This window comes from Hesperophylax consimilis, chromosome 16, assembly GCF_061612785.1.
Source record: "Hesperophylax consimilis isolate HC1 chromosome 16, BYU_Hcon_1.0, whole genome shotgun sequence".
Lineage (NCBI taxonomy): Eukaryota > Metazoa > Arthropoda > Insecta > Trichoptera > Limnephilidae > Hesperophylax > Hesperophylax consimilis.
In genome coordinates this window covers 21530955-21551141 of record NC_142851.1, presented here as the reverse complement: position 1 = coordinate 21551141, position 20187 = coordinate 21530955, and the positions used below count along the sequence as shown (strand labels likewise).

At 34.4% G+C, this 20187-nt stretch overlaps 1 protein-coding gene across 1 annotated transcript in view; it reads left to right on the top strand.

Moving 5' to 3' along the window:
- LOC149416885 (CLIP domain-containing serine protease HP8-like) overlaps positions 1-19698 on the top strand; it is a 31695-nt gene extending 11997 nt beyond the window's left edge. Inside the window, exons 2-7 of the mRNA XM_089641033.1 lie at positions 4604-4752; positions 9305-9488; positions 9803-9908; positions 14142-14329; positions 17918-18025; positions 19222-19698. Coding sequence (XP_089497159.1) covers positions 4604-4752; positions 9305-9488; positions 9803-9908; positions 14142-14329; positions 17918-18025; positions 19222-19538 — 1052 coding nt within the window. The 3' untranslated portion in view covers positions 19539-19698. The remainder of the gene's footprint in view (positions 1-4603; positions 4753-9304; positions 9489-9802; positions 9909-14141; positions 14330-17917; positions 18026-19221) is intronic.
- The last annotated feature ends 489 nt before the right edge of the window (positions 19699-20187 follow it).

Below are 20187 nucleotides of genomic sequence, written 5' to 3'. Positions count from 1 at the left end.
GTTTCTATGTTTTTACGTTGGCAACATTAGTCCCGCGCAATTTTTTTGTGGTTTCATAATCTGTAGTCGTGGTGTTTTTGGATTTACCATCATGTAATATGTTTGTTCTACATTGATGTCCATTATTAAATAACAAAATTGTTTAAAAATTCAATAATTATTTTAATTGTTTGACCTGAGAAACCATTTTGCACTTTCAATGCATTTTGAAAATGGGTATTTTGCATTTTTTAGGTATTTTGTTCAACATTGATGTCCATTATTAAATAACAAAATTGTTTAAAAATTCTATAATTATTTTAATTGTTCTCCTGAGAAACCATTTTGCATTTTCAATGCATTTTGAAAATAGGTATTTTGCATTTTGCATTTGAAATGCTTTTCTAAAAACCATTTTGCATTTTCAAATGGAAAAGTTTTGACCCATTTCCATTTTGCATTTCAAATGGTTTTGGGAACCCATTTTGCACATCTCTGGATGTACGTATATAAATATATTGTTATTCAAAAACAAAATTAATGTAACGGAAACATTGAAATATAAACAATAATTCAAAAATCAAATTGAAATATAGGATAATGATAGATTTTGCCCGTAATGCGATCCACAGCATCGTGGAGCATTCGAAATCGTGCGAAATCATGCAGTCCTTTGCGATAAGGTTGAAATTCCCGCTTAACACCAGCCGTTTGTTTTGATACACGCTAAAAACTTCGCCAAACAGCATGTTTTATTTTATTTTGTGAAGTTAATTCACGAACATTTTCTAAATAAGTTACTATACCACATTATATAATTGGTATTGTAAAAGGCATGCGGGAGTTGAAGATTTTCAACTTTAAAGCTGTTTTTATAGGCCTGATGCTTATTTTTTTCTGGGCTTAAGTCCTATAAGGTTTTTATAGAAAAATAGTTCGATCGTTCAATGTGTGTTCTACTAGTAGTATTTCATTAAAGCGTCTATAATATTACTAAGCTTCGAGATCAGATTTTGAAACTAATAAACATGATTTTGCATTGCTTCGTCCCCAATCTATAAAATATAGCCGAAAAATAACACTTTGGTCATTATTATTGTTTTTATAAAATAATATTGTTTATTGTTATTTAATAAACCATTGAATCTTTTCTTTACATATCATCTACAAAGCTTTATTTTCTATTAAGTTTTTGATACTCCCACCATAACCACGAGCTATGGAGCTCAATTTATCGAGAGGAGCCTTATAAGGAAAAATATTTTTTGGTATAATTTTAATTCTGTTATATTTTCTGCAATGCATATCTTATAAAATACTATGCCCATCGTTTTGGATACAATCACATGGAAATCACTAAATTCAAAATTGTAGTGTGCGGGTATTAAAATGTTTAAAACTTTAATTTTCGTCGACGACAAAATCTGATATTATAAATATGTAGGTACGTGAACTAGTTGTTACTACCAGCCTTTGACAGATTTTCAACACACTTTGTTCCTGCTGAACCTCTGATGTTAGAAATTGTGGCGTCTTGTCTTTCGACCGATTAGGAGCTGAGGTGACAATGCATCGGGTTCCAAATCGGGAGTCGTGCGTTCAATTTCTCTACTAGCTCCCACATCATTACATAAGCAACATTTTCAATTGACGGTAGTGCGAGTTTTTCAAGAATTGTCAAATTATTTGTTACACAATTTTAGACTTTCTTAAAAAAAAGGCTTTTAACAGTAGTTGTTACATATGCTTGATATTACGTCCGAATGGAAAAATATGTGATTTTACCTAGAAATTCCAAAAAGTATACACAAGTCAAAGCTTCGTGTACACTTATAGTGAATAAAGTATGAGATGTTGACTTTCAAGAATAGAAAAGAGTTGTAGGGTGGTTCATAATCTCTACCCTTTCCTTGCGTAAAATGCCGTGATAGTTAGTTAGTATAAATATCCATTGATTATTCTGTAAATTTTAAATCTCGTTCGGGAGTAAAATAAGAGATTGCGGATATTGAGTAAAGTAATTAATAAGCAATAAGTTATCTCAGGTTGTTATTCGTTTAATGCCATCCGTCGAGTAGTTGGGTATTTCTGTTGACCTCTGGGTAATGAAGTTAACTTGACATGATAAGAAAGCGGAGGAAAAACCAACAGATTTCTTTTTAAATCATTTAACTTACAAACAAAGACGAATAACAAATGCTTAAAACAAAAACATCTTTGAAAAATACATAAAAAATTGGAATCATTCATTTTATTTGTCTTTTTAGATTTACAAACAACATAGTTATATATGTACTATAATAAATAACTTATAAAAATTAACAAAAGTATACCTAGAATTGTTGTTAAAAAAAGTGCGATTACGTGCGACTAAAAATCACAGTACTTAAGTACATAAAGTGAATCTAATAAATATTATTTTATTTTTTATTCTTCACTATAAAACCCGGTAAACTGACAAAGTAATTAAAATGTAAAGTTACACAGTTGTTTAAACCTTCTCACTATTCAGTACTTTAGTTTTTTTTGCATTTGAACAATCCACCAGCCGCCGACTCTCTGCCCGCTATGTTTTCGTAATTTAGCTATTGGGTATAATACCATAACGACCATATAGTACAATAATGGTCATATAATACAATAATGATCATATAGTACAATAATGATCATGTAGTACAATAATGATCATGTAGTACAATAATGATCCTAAAGTACAATAATGATCATATAATACAATGATGATCATATAGTACAATAATGATCATATAATAAAATAATGAGCATGTAGTACAATAATGATCCTTTGGTACAATAGTGTTCATATAATACAATGATGAGCATATATTACAATAATGGTCACCAAAATTTTAAGAAATTCTGAAAGCCCGAGGTTCGGGCCTACAAATAAAAATAATAAAAAAGCAAATAAAAAAGCGAATAAGAAGACGCCAAATACTGTGAAGGTAGTTAGAAAACCTGGTCCTATCGATATATGTATAATATTTTGTCGATACCTGGGCCATCAAAATTTTTGTCAATGCTTCTGTGCTTGAAGTTATCGATAAACAGTCCACGTATTGTCAACCTAAAATTCATTAATTGTCTGTGTAATAAGTAACACTATATTATGTTTACTTAGAGCCTTCCTAATAAACGTGTTTTAAATTTTACACAACTGATAAAAAACCGTTTACCATCCATAAATATTGGTTTATCAATAATAATTTGTGTAAAATGTAAAACACGTTCAAACAAATGGTTGAGTATTGGAGAGTTGAGCGCAGAAATAGAAGGATTTATGCTTGCCATTCAGGATAGAGTCATTAATACTAAAAATTATAGAAAGCATATAATCAAAGATACAAATCAAATTGATGATTTGTGTAGAAAATGTTTGGCTTTTCCGGAAACTATAGAACATATTATATCGGGATGTTCTATATTAGCACCGTCCGAGTATACACCGAGTAAGTTTTAAAAATAATTCACCAAAATTTGGTAATTAAACATAACTTGATTGACTGCCGTAATGTAGTACCATATTATGAATACGAACCAAATTCATTTTTAGAAAACGAATTTTATAAAATATATTATGATAAAACTATACTAACAGACCGAGCGATTAGTCATAATAGACCCGATATAGTTTTACATGACAAAATTAAAAAAATAACTTATATCATTGATGTCGCTATTCCAAATTCCTGTAATATTCAAAAATCTGTTAGTGAAAAAATAAGAAAATACACAGATTTAGGAAATGAAATAAAAAGAATTTGGCATTCTCAGACTATAAAAATATTACCATTCGTTATTTCGGCTACTGGCATTATACCTAGCTCTCTAATTAAAAATTTAGGCGTATTAGATCTATCAAAAAAATTATATATAAAGATGCAAAAGTCGGTCATTTTGAATACATGTAGGATAACAAAAGATTTTTTAAATATTTATGTTGAGGGATCAGTAGGATTTATAGGCCCTGTTAGAAGTTCTACCGAGCCGAACCCTCTGATATGAAAATATCTGGAGACGGTGAATTATTTTCCCATTTGATCTCTGGTGATTTGACGTGTTGTTCTTGTATTGTTTTGTATTTATTTTGCTTATATAATGCACTTACATAATGTTGATTGACTAGATGATCATTTGTGGAAAAGTGAGTGGAAGGGTTAAGTTTTTCCTTTGGGGAAGACTTAACCCGGACAACTAAATCGGAAGTTTAAAAAAAAAAAAAAAGGGTTAGTATAAACTCAATGCATGTCTACTTAATGTGTACCTTCTTAATCTATACTATCTAGTACAAAAATTACACTTTGGTTATTATTATTATTATTTTTTAATTATTTACTTGAATTACCTACGTTTATATAATATATCACCTACTAACTACTACTACTATAACCACGAGCTGTAGAGCTCAATTTATGAAGAATATAATAATAAGTGAAAAAATACACTCAAGTAAAATTTGAATACCTGAGAGGATGGGTGAAGCACCTTCAATATTGATGAAGGATAACCAGATTCAAAATTCCGACATCGAGAAGGACCTTTGCCAGAATGTTGTCTTTCTGATTTCTTATCTGATCTAATATCATGTTGTATAATGTAATTCCAGAGAATCAATGCCGAAACCGGGGTGACAACTGTGTGGTTTTGAGGAGCTGCCCAACACTATACGCGATGGTACAACAGGCCAACCGTCCTGCCAGCGTCACCACCTACCTACGAGAGGCCCAGTGCGGCTTCCAAGGCAACCAACCAAAGGTGCCCTAACATACATTTTGTTGTTAAGTTACTTTAATTTGATGTGTATTTAGAAATATTCCCGGTTGACATTGATCTTCCCATAGATTCGCTGTTTTTTTAAGTATCCCAAAATTAAATACTTTTAAGATGAAACACTCTTTCTAATTTGAATATTACAATTATTGAACAGACGGTTCCGTGATAACTCAACACAGTGACAATTCAACACATTTTTAAAAAGTGATATAAAGTCATTAAAAACGATGAAATTTTTTTTTAAACCTAACCCAACCTAACCTAACCTAACCTACATAACCCAGTTAATAAAGTTTTTGTTTCATCACTTTCCATGACTTTATACAACTTTTTAAAGATGTGATGAATTCTCATTGTGATGAATTATCCGGTTACCATTCCAAACATAAAACAATGAAAATAAATCCTTGAAAGGAAAAACCGAGGGTGTCGGTGTGTCCAAAGTAAACTCAAAATTTTCCTATTTGGAATAAAACAATATTCTTTGGGTATTTTTTATTGAAGTGAAACTTTTTTACGCGCGTTATGCAATTTCGAGGACCGGAGTAAAACCAACTCATGACCGTCATGAAAAACCGTGATCATTTCGCTATAGGAGCCTAGCCAATATTATATACCTACTTTAGGTCACTCTCCAAACTCAGCGCCGCGGTCTAGAGGCAGAGCGCCCGATTGTCGTCGTGAAGAACCGAGGTTCGACCCCGCTTTAACTAAAAAAAAATTTCTTTTTGTGATTTTTTTAATAATAATTTATTTTAAAGTGATAAAATGTTCTCGTGCTGCGACTTTTAGATATGTTGACCATATGATATTTTGGTCGAATACGTAATAACCGTGGTCTAGAGGCAGAGCGTTCGACACTCATTATGCAGGACCCGGGTTCGAATCCCATATTTTTATAACTTTTATTTTTTTTTATCAACGATTTGTAATAATGTAGTAAAAAATTAGATAAATTTGTTAATTTAAATTTAATTTAATTTACGGTACCTATATGATATTTTGGTCGAAATATAGCTTACAAATCGAGCCGGTAGAGTCGCTCGGTATTTTAATTAATTATTTTTATTTATCAACGATTTGTAATAATGTACTAAAAAATTACATAAATTTGTTAATTTACCTTTATTTTAATTTACGATACCTATATGATATTTTGGTCGAAATATAGCTTACAAATCGAGCCGGTAGAGTCGCTCGGTATTTTGATTAATTATTTTTTTTTATCAACGATTTGTAATAATGTAGTAAAAAATTACATAAATTTGTTAATTTACCTTTACTTTAATTTACGGTACCTATATGATATTTTGGTCGAAATATAGATTATTAATGGAGCCGGTAGATTCGCTCGGTATTTTGATTAATTATTTTTATTTTGAATTATTAAAATTACCAATCAAGGCCGATAACGCCGCGTCGCGCGAAATATCTCTCCTCAGAGCGGCAGAGCGGCAGAGCGTTCGACACTCGTTATGCAGGACCCGGGTTCGAATCCCATATTTTTATAACTTTTAATTTTTTTTTATTACTTATAAATAGACATCGGATTATATGCATTTGCATATTTGCATATGCAAATGCATATAACTCTCTAATTACGACGTTAATGCATATTTCAGCCTTTTTTCCCAAATCGTGCATATTTCGTTTAATAGCGGGAGGTATCATCTACGTATAGGGAGATAGGTGACTTGGTTGCCTGTAAAATCCTAGAAAAAACAAATCATTCAACTGTTGCTCGTTTCATAAATGATTCCATAAGATCTTTGTTTCCCGATTGTTCTGTGGATGAAAAAATCTGCATGTTTGTTTTTGATGCTGCGCCATACATGGTGAAAGCTGGCCAAGCCTTGCAAACTTTTTATCCAAATTTACTACACATTACCTGCTTAGCTCACGGGTTTCATCGCCTTGCAGAAGAGATACGCCAAGAGTATGGGAATGTTAATAAATTGATTTCCTCTACAAAAAAAGTGTTTTTAAAAGCACCGTCGCGTGTGCAGTCTTATAAAGAGCAATTGCCAAATGAAGCATTGCCGCCAGAACCCATAATTACTCGATGGGGTACTTGGCTAAATGCAGTATTATTCTATGCTGAAAATTTTGAGGCCGTAAAACAAGTAGTTGGGCAATTTGACAGTTCTGAGGCCATTGCAATTCATTCAAGCAAGCTAGCATTTGAAGACGCATCCATTAAACAGAATATCGCTCTCATCTCAACACATTTCCACAAGTTACCAGATACCATAAAAAAATTGGAAACAAAAAACCTTTCTCTAATTAAAGCAATAGAAATACTGGAAACAATGATCGAACTCGCCAACGCCCTTCCTAATTCAATATCAGAAAAGATTCGTAAAAAGTTAGACTCTATTTTGCTTAAAAACCCGAGTCTTGAAGATATGAAGAACATTAATGCCTACATCAACGGCACAGGTCATACCCTGCCTAAACAGATATATCTCCAGAAATGGCGCCAAATTTTAAATTTTGTCCAATGACGTCAGTTGACGTAGAGAGGTCGTGTTCGGCGTACAAATTAATACTGGGTGGCAAACGTCACAGATTTGAGCTCGAAAATTTGGAAAAATACTTAGTTGTATATTGTCACAAAAACTATGCATAATTTTAAGAACATTTCGCTGAGTTGTACGGTTTTTAATAAAAATATATAAAAATATAAATGGTTTTTTGATTTTGCATTGTGCATATTTTGGGCAAATCAAGAGTTTTTAGTGCATATTTCGGCTTTTTTTAGTGCATATTTGCATGCATATTTTGGCACTTTGTTAGTGCATATAATCCGATGTCTACTTATAAATATGTCAATAGACAGAAAAAAAGAGAGGATGAATTGAAAAGAGAGAGAGAAGAATAATAAAAGTTTCACTTCCGTCGTGCGTAGGCTTGCCACACACTGTATTTTTTATTTAATTTAGTTTGGAATTTAACTATGGCACGTCATCATTAGAAGTTCATTTTTATTTATATACCCAAGTGCACTTTTACCTAAAAAAGTTCATAGTGTTTGAAACAAAAACATTCATAATTGTATTTACAGTATTATATATATTATGTGTTTATATTTTGTACAGGCAGATAATATACGGTAGGTTACTTGAGAACTGTTTATTGTTTATTAGAGAAATTTCGATACGGTTCGCACACACAGGACATACGAGTAATCGGACTTTCCGGTATTTATTTTAATAATATGTAAGAATGCAAACATGCAAAAAAAAAGTTGTTTCCAGATAAACTGGCAGTTTTGCATTATATTGTTGAATTGTTATTTGTGGTTGTTGTGTGTAATTGTTATATTACATGTTATACTTGAATGCGTAAATAACTTCATACAAATATATCGATCGCAATATGACGTTTGAAATACTTACTACATTTACACATAATTACATTTAAATTTTGGACGTCATCAGCTGTGAATGATGTCGTTGTTCTACCGGTATTTCAATTGAAGATGTCCCTTCACACGTGGAGTTAATGTAAAAAAAAATACGCCAAATGCAGTGCGCCATGAAATCCACCATATATTTATGAAGTTTATACCCGTCGCGCGTCGTGTACCGGCGAATCCACCATGGACTTGCTATTCTTAGTCACCGAACTTGCCTCGATTTTATGTTGTTTTGAACCTTAAAAAATGCTCCTAGCATATTAAAATATACTTTATTCGCTTAGCAAGGAAATAATTTATATTCATACTTTTCCAGCTGGTCGTTTCGTCTCTTGGAAATATATTTATTTTACCTCTATGAAAATTTTTAACTATTTATGTTTGTTAAAAAGCGCGTCGCAAAATTCCTCATCAAATATAATAATTCAGATTTTCAAAAGTCATAGAACAATGAAGATAATTGGCGTATCCCCAGATGAAATAAAATTAGAAGAAAATATAAACAACTTAAAACCTAAATTGTGAAAACATATTATTTATTTTTACTCTTTATAAATGTATTTTTAATAAAAAATGTGTAAGGACATTGGTAACTATGCAACCATTAAAAAAAAAAGAAAAATAATTAGTAATTAAAAGATGTACTGAATTAATTAACAGGAAAACCTCATATTTTCTATTTATGTTGTGAACGATTATTTAGCAGGAAAGCACAACAAAACTAAAAAGTAAATAAAAGTAATATTTTCATTTTTTTTCATCATAGTAATAATTTTTATAACATTAGAAAGAAAAATATTTCTCCGAATATAAGTAGTTATCCCGGGAAACTGTATAGGATAGATGAATATATTTTTTATAAGTATATTAAAATATTTTCTGGGAAGACAGTACAACTTACAAAAAAATCATTTTGTAAAATAAAGGAATTTATAACGAAAACAGTGTCAGCCGGCTTACGGCGAGTGGTTGGCAATTAACCCCTGGCCAAGTAAGAAGTACTAGTACTAGATCACGGAAAGATGGCATTCCAAGGGTTTAGTATTTGCCGCGCAAAGTGGATAAACATGGTATCGGCGATGAATGCAAACCTTGATTTTAACTATTTATTTTCAGGTATGCTGCCCTGCAGGCGCTCCTCCGGCGGCAGAAGAACCAACCATCACTGATCGTTTCCAACCAAACAATCTCATTCCTACAATAAATGTTTGTGGAGAAGACTTGGTGGACAAAATTGTCGGGGGAACCACCACAGACTTGAACGAGTTCACGTGGATGGCTCTGCTAGAATATCAGAAACGTGAGTAACGCCACATTTTAAAATATTTTATATCCGTACCGTCTATGAATTCTACCCTTTTTTAAAGTACTGTTGTGTAAAATAAGGACGGATGAAAGGCCTGCTCATGCGCAGACGACACTTGGCCATTTTCCATAGGCACCCTTCTATGAATTCTACCCTTTTTAAAATAATCATTGTGCGCAAGAGGGACAGTGAGAGGCCTGCGCAGTCGCATGGTTTTGGTTGGCCATGTTCTTTTGGTTTTGAGTGAAGAGTCAATTTTTATGTGATCTACATAATATAAAAATGAAGTCGATTTTTGGTATTTCTAGCAACTGGCAGAGGATTCCACTGCGGAGGAGCACTGATTTCATCTCGATATGTTCTGACGGCCGCCCATTGCGTCCGGGGAGCGGGAATTGGAGCAAACGTTATCTTGTGAGTACAACGATTTTATGTATTACTAGCTGAAGTCCCATGAAGGCTTTACACAGAGTTTTTCGAAATCATATGTGTAGTCCAATTCCTCCATCACAACACAAGCAATATTTTCTGATTACTGTGGAAGTAGTGCGAGATTTTAAAATATTATCCGGTTATTCGTAACTCCGGAATATTTGTCTTTATTTAAAAAAGGCTCTAGATTTTTCTACTAAGGATTTTCGGGCAGATATTATTGTCGTCTCTGAATAAACATCAGTCAAATTAATTGATATTTGATGAACCAGATACATAACAAAGAAGAGTAAAAATGACTTTAAACAATATTATTTCAACTCACTTCTGTTTTATGATTTTAGTTGAACATTTTTGCGTTATCTAGAAATTTTGTTAATACTTCAAGATTAGGTACTTTATCAATATTAATCTGAATAAGTTACGAATGTGAATTTTGAAAATTGAATTATTTCCATATTTTAAATTTCCTTACCCATAAAATCCTTGTTGTAGGACAAATCGGTTTCGCTAGATTCGTGCTTATCTGAATGAATCGGTTTAGTGGTCAAAATCTGAAGAGCTGAAAAAAACATCAGTAAACATTCTTATAAGATTCTTATTATAACTCGATCCCCGTGAGAATTAATGTAAAATGGTTCTCCCAAGATCAAAAAAGTTGGGAACCCTTCTTCTAAAATATAATTCTTAACGTATTCTTTATCGGTAAACGGTTGCGGGAGAAAGCGAACATCAAAGCATTTGACGAGAATGCAAGCGTTTCTTTGCACCGGTTTACAGGCAGCCAATCATAAGCGCGTGGAAGCTTTTCGGCAACGGTTTACGGGGCGCGCACGGGATCGAGAAGGCGTTTAATAAATAAACGTTTCTTTGCATCGGTTTACGGTCGGCCTATCGTGTACGGGTGGGTAATGGGTAACTGTTTGAACGAGAAAGCGTTTAATAAATAAGCGTTTCTTTACATCGGTTTACGTGCGGCCAATCGCGTATTGATGGAAGCGTTTCTTTGAACGGTTTACGGGCGGTCGATAGAGGACAGGTGGATAACCGTTTAGTGAAAAAGCGTTTCTTTACGGGTATTGTGTACGGGCGGACAAGCGTTTAAAATGGAAGCGTTTAACGTTACACGTTTTTTTAAACGGTTTTTTCAAAATCCACAAAACTGTTGCAACTGTTTTTGAACTTTAACGCTTACGAAAAACTGTGTAACGTTATTTTACTCACCTCTAATGTTAACTGTAAACTAAACTCGTGCCATCAACACAATGTATCGAGTTTTCGGGTAATTCCGCCTCACCGAAGAGTTCCGCGGTACTGATGAGCGCCGCTCACGTTTCAAAGAGATTTTAATGCAATGGTCAGCATCCAGACTGTGCGCGTATTTGTTGTTGTTCTCAGGCGACATTTCTCGGAGAGCGATATGAATCCGCTCACACCACGTGACTTATGACATGTGATACAAAAATCGAAAATACGTGCCGGTTGAATTGAATTTTAGTATTACTGTTATTGTATTTGACTTTTGGTTTACGATGGTATTATTATTATTATTTGGAAATTATTATTCTTCGATGGACTGAAATTTAGGGAGTGCGTAGCTGCGATGCTCCTGGTCGCTGGCTGCCACTGCGCACTGGCCTTGATAGGTTTTTTTGTAGAAAGATGTCGTTTTGTGGTTTGACTTTATAATAAGAAACTAGCTGAGGCACCCGGCGTTGCCCGGGTTTTTCGAAATCGGATGGAGACAGCCATTTTCCTCATATTTTGAAGAGTGCAGAGTCAGATATATCAAAATTGTGTATAAAGGAGTGGGAAAGGGAGATGAATGATTGTCGAAATTTCATGTAGACACTTATTTTCAAGGTCGAGAGGGCAAAATTTCCAAAATCTCGCAACAAAATTGTAGATTTGTATAAAAAATTCGCGCTACCAGACCTCCCTCTGCCCGCCCGCCACAGAGGCACTAATTTGTATGTATATGGATAGACCAATAGGATAACCAATCACTTAATATTTATTATATCTGCGAAGAAGCACATAACACTATCAAAATATAGTTAGTTCCGGGAACTCGTTTCATGATAGCCAGAATTCTTCCTCTTCTTCCAAAATAAAAACACTCGAACTTGCATGATTGTCTTGAATAATAATTCCATTATTTGAATAGTTTTCAGCAAATTATGATGGGTAGGGAAGGGTATGTACTGGATAAATGATATTCCAGTAGGAACGAAACATATTCATTGGACCAAACAAAATTAAACAAATTTAACAATGTGCGAAGCTGCTGACGAGCTCGAGGAGAGGAAAAAACGTTCGAAAAACATTATTATTTTCAACTTTCTTGAAAGCTTGGCCTGCTCTCAAATTGACAAAATTACCGATACAAGAATATCAAATACACTAACGGCAATAAACGCAACCATCATTAAAGCCAACATCACAACCTTTCGTCTGGGGATAAAAAAAACGGACAAACCCAGACCTCTAAAAGTGATGCTTGACAATCCCACCCAAGCCATTGATATTTTGCGAAAAAAAAAATAGCATAACAGAATACCTTGGCATTAAAATTTATTGCGACCAAACTCCAGCCCAAAGAAACTATCTCGCCAATTTACGATTAACCCTAGACCAAAGAACCCAAGACGGTGAAATAGGTCTCACAATCAAATATAAGAACAAATATGATTTAAGATTTTCACGGCCAAAAGTATTTTTGCTATTTGTTTTTGGGATGTTATGCCGTGTTGCGCTAACTCTTTCTTTAGCCAACGTTTCGGACAGCATTGCAGTGTCCATCATCAGGGCAGATGTGTTATTGGCTAAAGAAGGAGTTAGCGCAACACGGCATAACATCCCAAAAACAAATAACAAAAAAAATATAAGAACAATAAACCTGTTATTGTAAATACAAAAAACTTCCCACGAAACTAACATTTTACTCCCAAAATGTTAAAGGTTTGTGCACCAAGCACAACACCCTAAGGTGTAATATTCCAACGATAAATAACGATGTGTACTGCCTAACAGAAACCTGGCTTCGTGAAAAAATATCTTCCCCTGAATTAGGCTTCACCAACTACGATGTTTACCGGCTGGATCGTGAAAATATTATTGGCGGCGGGGTTTTAATATCGATCAGAAAGATGTTCCATTCAAAACTATTAAAACTAAAAAATAAAAACATTGAACAAAAAGCTATATTAGTGAAACTCAAAGAAACAAAAATAATTATTGTGTGTGTGTATATCCCCCCCCCCCCCAAGTTAGTGCTGATGTGTATTGTAATGATTGTGATGAAATTGAATCTTTAAAATTGAAATATCCTGATGCAAAATTAATAATTTTTGGGGATTTTAATCTCCTAAATGTAAACTGGGTACAACCCACTGAGTCTTCAAATCCCATTTCTGCTAAAGCCCAATTAATCATTTATATCATCAACTTTCTCAACCTTAAACAATTAAATCATATTAAAAATATAAATGACAGAATTCTTGACCTTGTCATATCAAACATAAATAATAGTAATGTCAGCGAATCGCGTGAACCAATAGTATCCATTGACTCTCATCATCCCCCTTTACAAGCGATCATTTATTTGGCACCCATTGAACTCCTTACTCCCCAACCTCCCGTTCACGAACTAAACTACAAGAAAGCCGATTATAATCAAGTGCGCTTATATCTTTCTTCGCTCAATTGGTCCCGCATTTTTATGTCTACAAACGTAGAAGAAGCAACAAATGTGTTCAACTCAAACCTTTATGATACTATTGAAAATTGCATACCATTTCTATTGTAAAACGTAACGACTGTTACCCAAAATGGGTTAATACTAAACTAAAAAAACTCATTCAATGTAAAAAAATTGCCCACATTAACTTTAAATCCAATAACTCCACTGACAAATTTTTTTTCTGCTTTACGAAATAAATGTAAAAGTCTATCTAAAAAATGCTATTCAGATTATATTACAGATGTAGAGCAGACTATCAAGTCAAATCCAAAACATTTTTGGAATTATGTGAATTCTCTTAAAGACAACAACGGCTGTCCTAGATCAATGTATTCAGAGCGAAAACATGCTGACAGTGATCAAGAAATAGTTGACCTCTTTGCTGATCATTTCTCAAGTGTTTATGAACAGAAAAATCATAATGTAACTATACCTGAATTTAGTTTGACTGGTGTTTTTGTGTGGTTTTTCAGGGATAGCGTCCGTCTAGGAGAGTGGGACACGAAGAAAGAGGAGGATTGCCTCCAGGGAGTGTGCTCTGACCCGCCGCTGGACATCCGTGTGGAGAGCGTCGTGGTACACCCAGGGTACTCCGCCTCTAGCCGGGACCAGAAGGATGATATCGCATTGGTGCGGTTAGCGCAGCCAGTCGAATACACAGGCAAGATTTTATTCAAATTTACTCATTATTTGCAACGTTTTTCAAACTTCAACAAAACACAATAGATGATCAACGTAGTATAGCCCGTATATTTTTTTCGGAAATTGCATTCATGGGTAAAGGTCAATCTACATCGTAAACTTCCTCAAAATTAATTATTTCCTACCATTATAATTAGGTCTGGGTTAAGCTGTTATTTTGATACATCGCCTAATACTGATAAATGGATTATATCCTACCATTAAAAGTAGGTCTGGGTTAAGCTGTTTTTTTGCTACATCGTCTAATACTGAAATATTTGCCTAGGGTATTTAGATATTTCTTTTTCAATAGTTGTAAAATTACTTTGTGCCGTCATTTTTATTATATAGAAAAGAAACATATATAAAATATTTGATCACTTTTTATTATAATATATTTGTCCATATGTGCTTACATGCCTTGACTTATTTTTTTTAATCCATCAATTTTAAAGCCATCGGCTTTTAGAATGTAGGTTATTATTAATTAAAAGTATTTCATTTATATATAATTTTGATATTTTTATTTAATTTCTCAAGTTCTCCATAGTAAAGTTATGCACCAACACATTGCGAAGAAGATCACAATTTGAGATACCTGTAAGAATAAAAGGTCATAGGGCAGTTTTACTATTTAGTGACACATGTCAAAAGATAGTTGCTGTACTGTATGTAAGTAACGTTGAAAATGTTTTATGTTTCAACGGAAGCTCTTCAGAAAATCTTATTATGTTGGCAATGTACCAATGTTGTTACAGTTAACACTCCGACTTGGTTCAGCATTAAAACTCTAAAACTCCGACTTATAAAGATGGAGCACATTACCCGTGCAGTCAATCTCAGCGTAGATAACACTAGTGACTAGATGATAAACATTTACTTCGCACTCCCCGAAAAATTGTTACTAAGGAGGGTCAGTTAACAAACTGACCACCATTAGAATGTATTCATGTTGTTCCAACTTCAAAACATTAATCAATATCACTTTACTACTCTCTTATTAACAGACAGCAAAATGTTACCAAATCCCCAAATATTGAAGAATGTACCTAATGAACATCTTGAATTATTTATCAATGAAAAGCGGTAATAATATCTTCATCATTCATTTCGTGAATTTGTGTAGATAGAGCATTGTATGATGAAGAAGCTGTGGAGGAAATGTCAAGTTTGGGAAATACTGATTGAAAAAATCTACGAAACCTTCCGCGATCTTAGAAGATCCATCATATCATTAAAATTATTATTATTAAGTCTGTCACAGCCGCTGCGATTATCGTTGGTGTAAGCCCAAAATATAGTGGGGTCCGTTATTATACTATTCTCACGCCTAAGTCAGTGTGGGTAAGCTATTAAAGGCATGTTCGGATTTAGTTTTTTTGTTCAAAGATAGTTCATTTTATTTTTCTCTCGTATGCCGATTTTGTATTGGGATGAAAATATAGTACACAAATATATATATACGACATTTTCAGTGTTGCCAAGTTAGCATATTATATGCTAAATTTGGCATAATTACTCCATATTTAGCATAACTATTATGCTTTTAGCATATAGCATATTTATTCGGCTTATTTTTACAGAAAAATGAAAATAATAAAAACCAATTTTTTAACTAAAAAAAATGATATCGATTGAAAAACTGGTGTCTCAATGGAGAAACATAGTTCACATTAAATGGGAATCCTTGATTTCCACTGTAGAGTTTTGGAATGATGTCATGCAATATAAAGATGCAGCTAATAATAACCCCTTCGGTGATTTATGTCAGTTTGCAATGTCTATTTTAACATTGCCGCATTCAAATGCGGACATTGAACGTGTATTTAGTCAAATGAGTCTGGTCAAAACAAAACTCCGAAATCGTTTGGCCGTGAGAACCCTGAATGCCATTTTTTACGTGAGATTTGGCCTAAAGAGAGCAGGAAAGTGCTGTTATTCTTACACTGTTCCTGACGAAGTACTACGCTGCATTGGGACCAAAGAAAGTTACGACTCCGTCTCTCAGCCTTCCACATCAACTGCTGTTAATGAAGAAGAAGAAGATGAAGATGAAGATATTGATATTTTATTTCACTGATTTTATTTCTAAGTTAATTTATGTTAGCTTTTTTTTGGCATTTTTTAAAATAATTTAGCATTTTTCTGGCATATTTTTCCCATCACTCTATTTCTCAATAAATAATAAGTTTAATTTATGTTGGCTTTTTTTGGCATTTTTTAAAGGAATTTAACATATTTCTGGCATGTTTTTCCCGTCACTCTAGCATATTTTGAAGTAGTTGAGTTGGCAACACTGGACATTTTTATGTGATACTTTCACCCACAAGTCTTCACCTTGGTTTCCATGTAGTCCATTCTTTCCGCGTGAGTGGGAGCTCGGAGGGCCAGATGAGTCCTTTCTCCGCGACTGCCTCTGTCCTTCCTGTAGACATGGTATATGTGGTCAAATTGCTCCGACGATATGTTCACCGTTCCCAGATGCTAGGATATATTATTATGCTACGTATACGTACGCAAGCCGAACTGCTGAACTGAACCTCAACTTATAGGAAAGTATCGAAACAACCGCAACTGGCGCGAAATGCTGTTTCCAGTTGCTTCGTTCCTTTCCAAATGTATACTTACCATAACATGCGGCGGACATAAGGGGCACCATCTTTTGTAGGTAGGTAGGTACCGTAACAACTTGTAGTGAACAAATTTAATTGTTTTTAGGCGATTTCTTAATACCTACCAATAAAAATAATTGAATTATTCGTGGTGGTGGTTTTTATAAAAATGGGGCTGTAGAAATCATCAAAGTATTATTATTATTTATTATCATAGATAAAGAGCGTTTGTTTAATTTTACAAAAATGCGTAAAGTTTCTCATAAATATTTTGAGAATCTCTAAATTCGAAGTAGTCGAAAACTTGGAAAAATACAGCGATACCGACAATCAATCAATCGATACCAAATATTTTGGAAATATCGTAAATTAGCAGGATTACACGTTGTTACAGGTTGTTAATGGTATTGGTAACAATTATGGGATTAAAATACTTTCAATTTACATTTGGGCGAATTGACTCATTATTGCACAACCTTTGTTGATGATCCTATGTTAAGTCAAGATTTTATATTTGTTAAGATTTTTTATTCGTCTTATTGGTCAGGTAGGTTATTGCATATTTTAGTCGTCGTTTAACGCGTTAAAAATTGTAAGACTGCCGACAACGGCCTCGCAACAGCCGACTCGTCCAGTAGGTTCTAGGACGGCCTAGGTACTGTAGTACTTGGTACCTCCTGGCACCGTCCGGCTCTGGCAGTGGCGGCGGCATATTTTGAATGCAAACCTAAAATTTCGTGTCTACATGCAGTGTATCATTAGTATTACATATAAGCCTGATATATGTTTCTTTACTATTGTTTTATATTCACAGGTGGGGCCAGAAGGCATGTTCATATTGTTACGCCTTCAAAGGATAATTTGTGTGTCATCTACTCAATTAACACGTTCATAAAAGGCTGATACCAACTGATGTATAACTTAATTAACGAATGTTCTTGTTATTTTATTTTTAGATTGGATTAAACCCATCTGCTTGCCCTTGATCAACCCAAATGTTGTTGCAAAGAATCGTGTCGGTGGACCAGATGTCTGGGCGGCTGGCTGGGGAAAAACCGAAGTCGGTGAGTTTCAAAATAACCATAAATTTACACACGTAGGTACCTTCCAAACATTATTTGATGCAATGTGAAGACACCTAGCACATTATCTGCATTGAATCAAAATCACCTCATATTTTTCTTTGCCAACTTGTTTCAGTGACCTGATATTAGCTGCCGTAGCTTTAGTTGAATTCTATTTTAAGTGGCTATATAAAGAACCAGTTTTAATCGGTAATAAAGACTCTAAAAGTCTAAAACTCAAATCAATATTTTTTCTTGTGTACCCATTATTTCATTCGTGTAATCTTCTGTAATGTGACAAATCTTTCCAGATTTTACAAGGCTTGCATTTCACTGATTTGAATTCAATAATATTTCCGATTTTAATTTATTATTAATACGAGTATAATTTTACTTATCTCTTCTATAGTTTTAAGTTGGGTAGGTATCTATTTATTTAATCGATTTTCAACTTGTTCTACTACTATTGTAGATTGTCAACTCATGCCTTCGTGGGGAGGGATATATAATGCATTAATGTATATGTTTGCTTATGATTTTAATTATTTTTATGACCGAGAGGAGAAAATCGAAAGGGAAATACTTTTTAATGAGACTTTTCTTTACCACTACCTCATATAGTCATTTTTAACCTCGCAACACTACCGTAAATGAAAACAGGACGAACTGAGAAAATATAATTTTTATTTTTGTGTCTTCAGTTTGTGTCCGGGGATAAAGTTTACTAACTTCGGGAGGTGATCCCTGGCACCCTGTATACAGGGTACTACTGTACCTGACTCGAAAGAAATTTTTGTCTCCACTGATATTCTCCGTTGGTTTTTTTCTATAAACATAAAATCAGTAGGTATTAGACAGTTAGGGTCGGGGTGGGGAGTGGGGGGTCGGGCGGTTACTCGACTGAGTGACCGATGACATGTCAAAGAAAAAAATCGTTTGTTTTTGAAAAACGAAAACGAAAAAAAATAAAAAAATTCATTGGAGGCCAAATTTTTTTTACATGGTGATTGGATTGATGCGTTTTTCCCGTAAGTCAGAGATCCTGGGATAGATTTCCAATTACGTCCGTTACACTTTTTATATTCCGTGTCTTGTTCTATTTCATGTTTCGTTTGGATTTATCAGTTTTATCTTCTTCTTCAATGATTGCTTTTAAAATATTTATATCAGCTAAAATTGGCATTTTCGTTTCGCAGCATCTGAATCCAACGTGAAGTTGAAGGTAAACTTGCCCGTGGTGGATCCCGCCCAGTGCACCTCCGTGTACAACCGCCTAGGGCTCAACCTCAAACAGGGGCAGATGTGCGCCGGGGGCCGCCAAGGCAAGGACTCGTGTCGTGGGGACTCCGGGGGCCCGCTCATGTCTCAGGAGGAGGACGGTTCCAACAGCAACTGGTACGTCGTGGGCATCGTCAGCTTCGGACCCTCACCCTGCGGAACTAAGAGCTGGCCGGGCGTCTACACAGACGTCACCAAGTACGGAGCTTGGATCTCAAACAACATCAAGCCATAAACGAAAAAAACACTTCAATACAAGAAGAGAGCGTTGCATAAAAATGAAAAACATTTTCCTAATATTATGATTTCATATTTTTTTAACTCCTGTCTCAGTAGTTCCACTAAATCTGTCTGGTTTAAAATTTAGAAATCAATAAAAACATTGACTTTTTAAATATTTTCTTTTTTTCCTATGGTGAAGGTATCACAGACAATATAAATAAAGAGAGAAATGCTGAATGATGCTCCAAAACAGTTGATGTAGATGACTGAGTACTAATGTAGACTGAGTCTGAGTCTGTTCTAGCGGTATTTCAAGGAAACCTGCTCAAATGAGCTAGCAGTATTGATATCCCTCTGGACAAGTGCTCGTGCGCGAAACTCGACGGACATGACCGGAACATCCTTTCACAGTTGATGTTAGCTTCATGAGGACGGGCCGTTTCTTCGACTAATTTTTGTTTAAGTCGGTTCGTATGTGGAACGAGCTACCAATATCTGTTTTTCTTCATATAAACTCATAAGCTGGGCCTCTTCCAGATTAGCATTAATAAATGCCTTCGTACAGCCCTTACCTCAACCCGGTTCACAAAGCTGTTTAACCTGGTGGCGATGTTGGTGCGTAGGTGGAAACAAAAACAAAGCGCCGCTGTGCGTACCTGTGA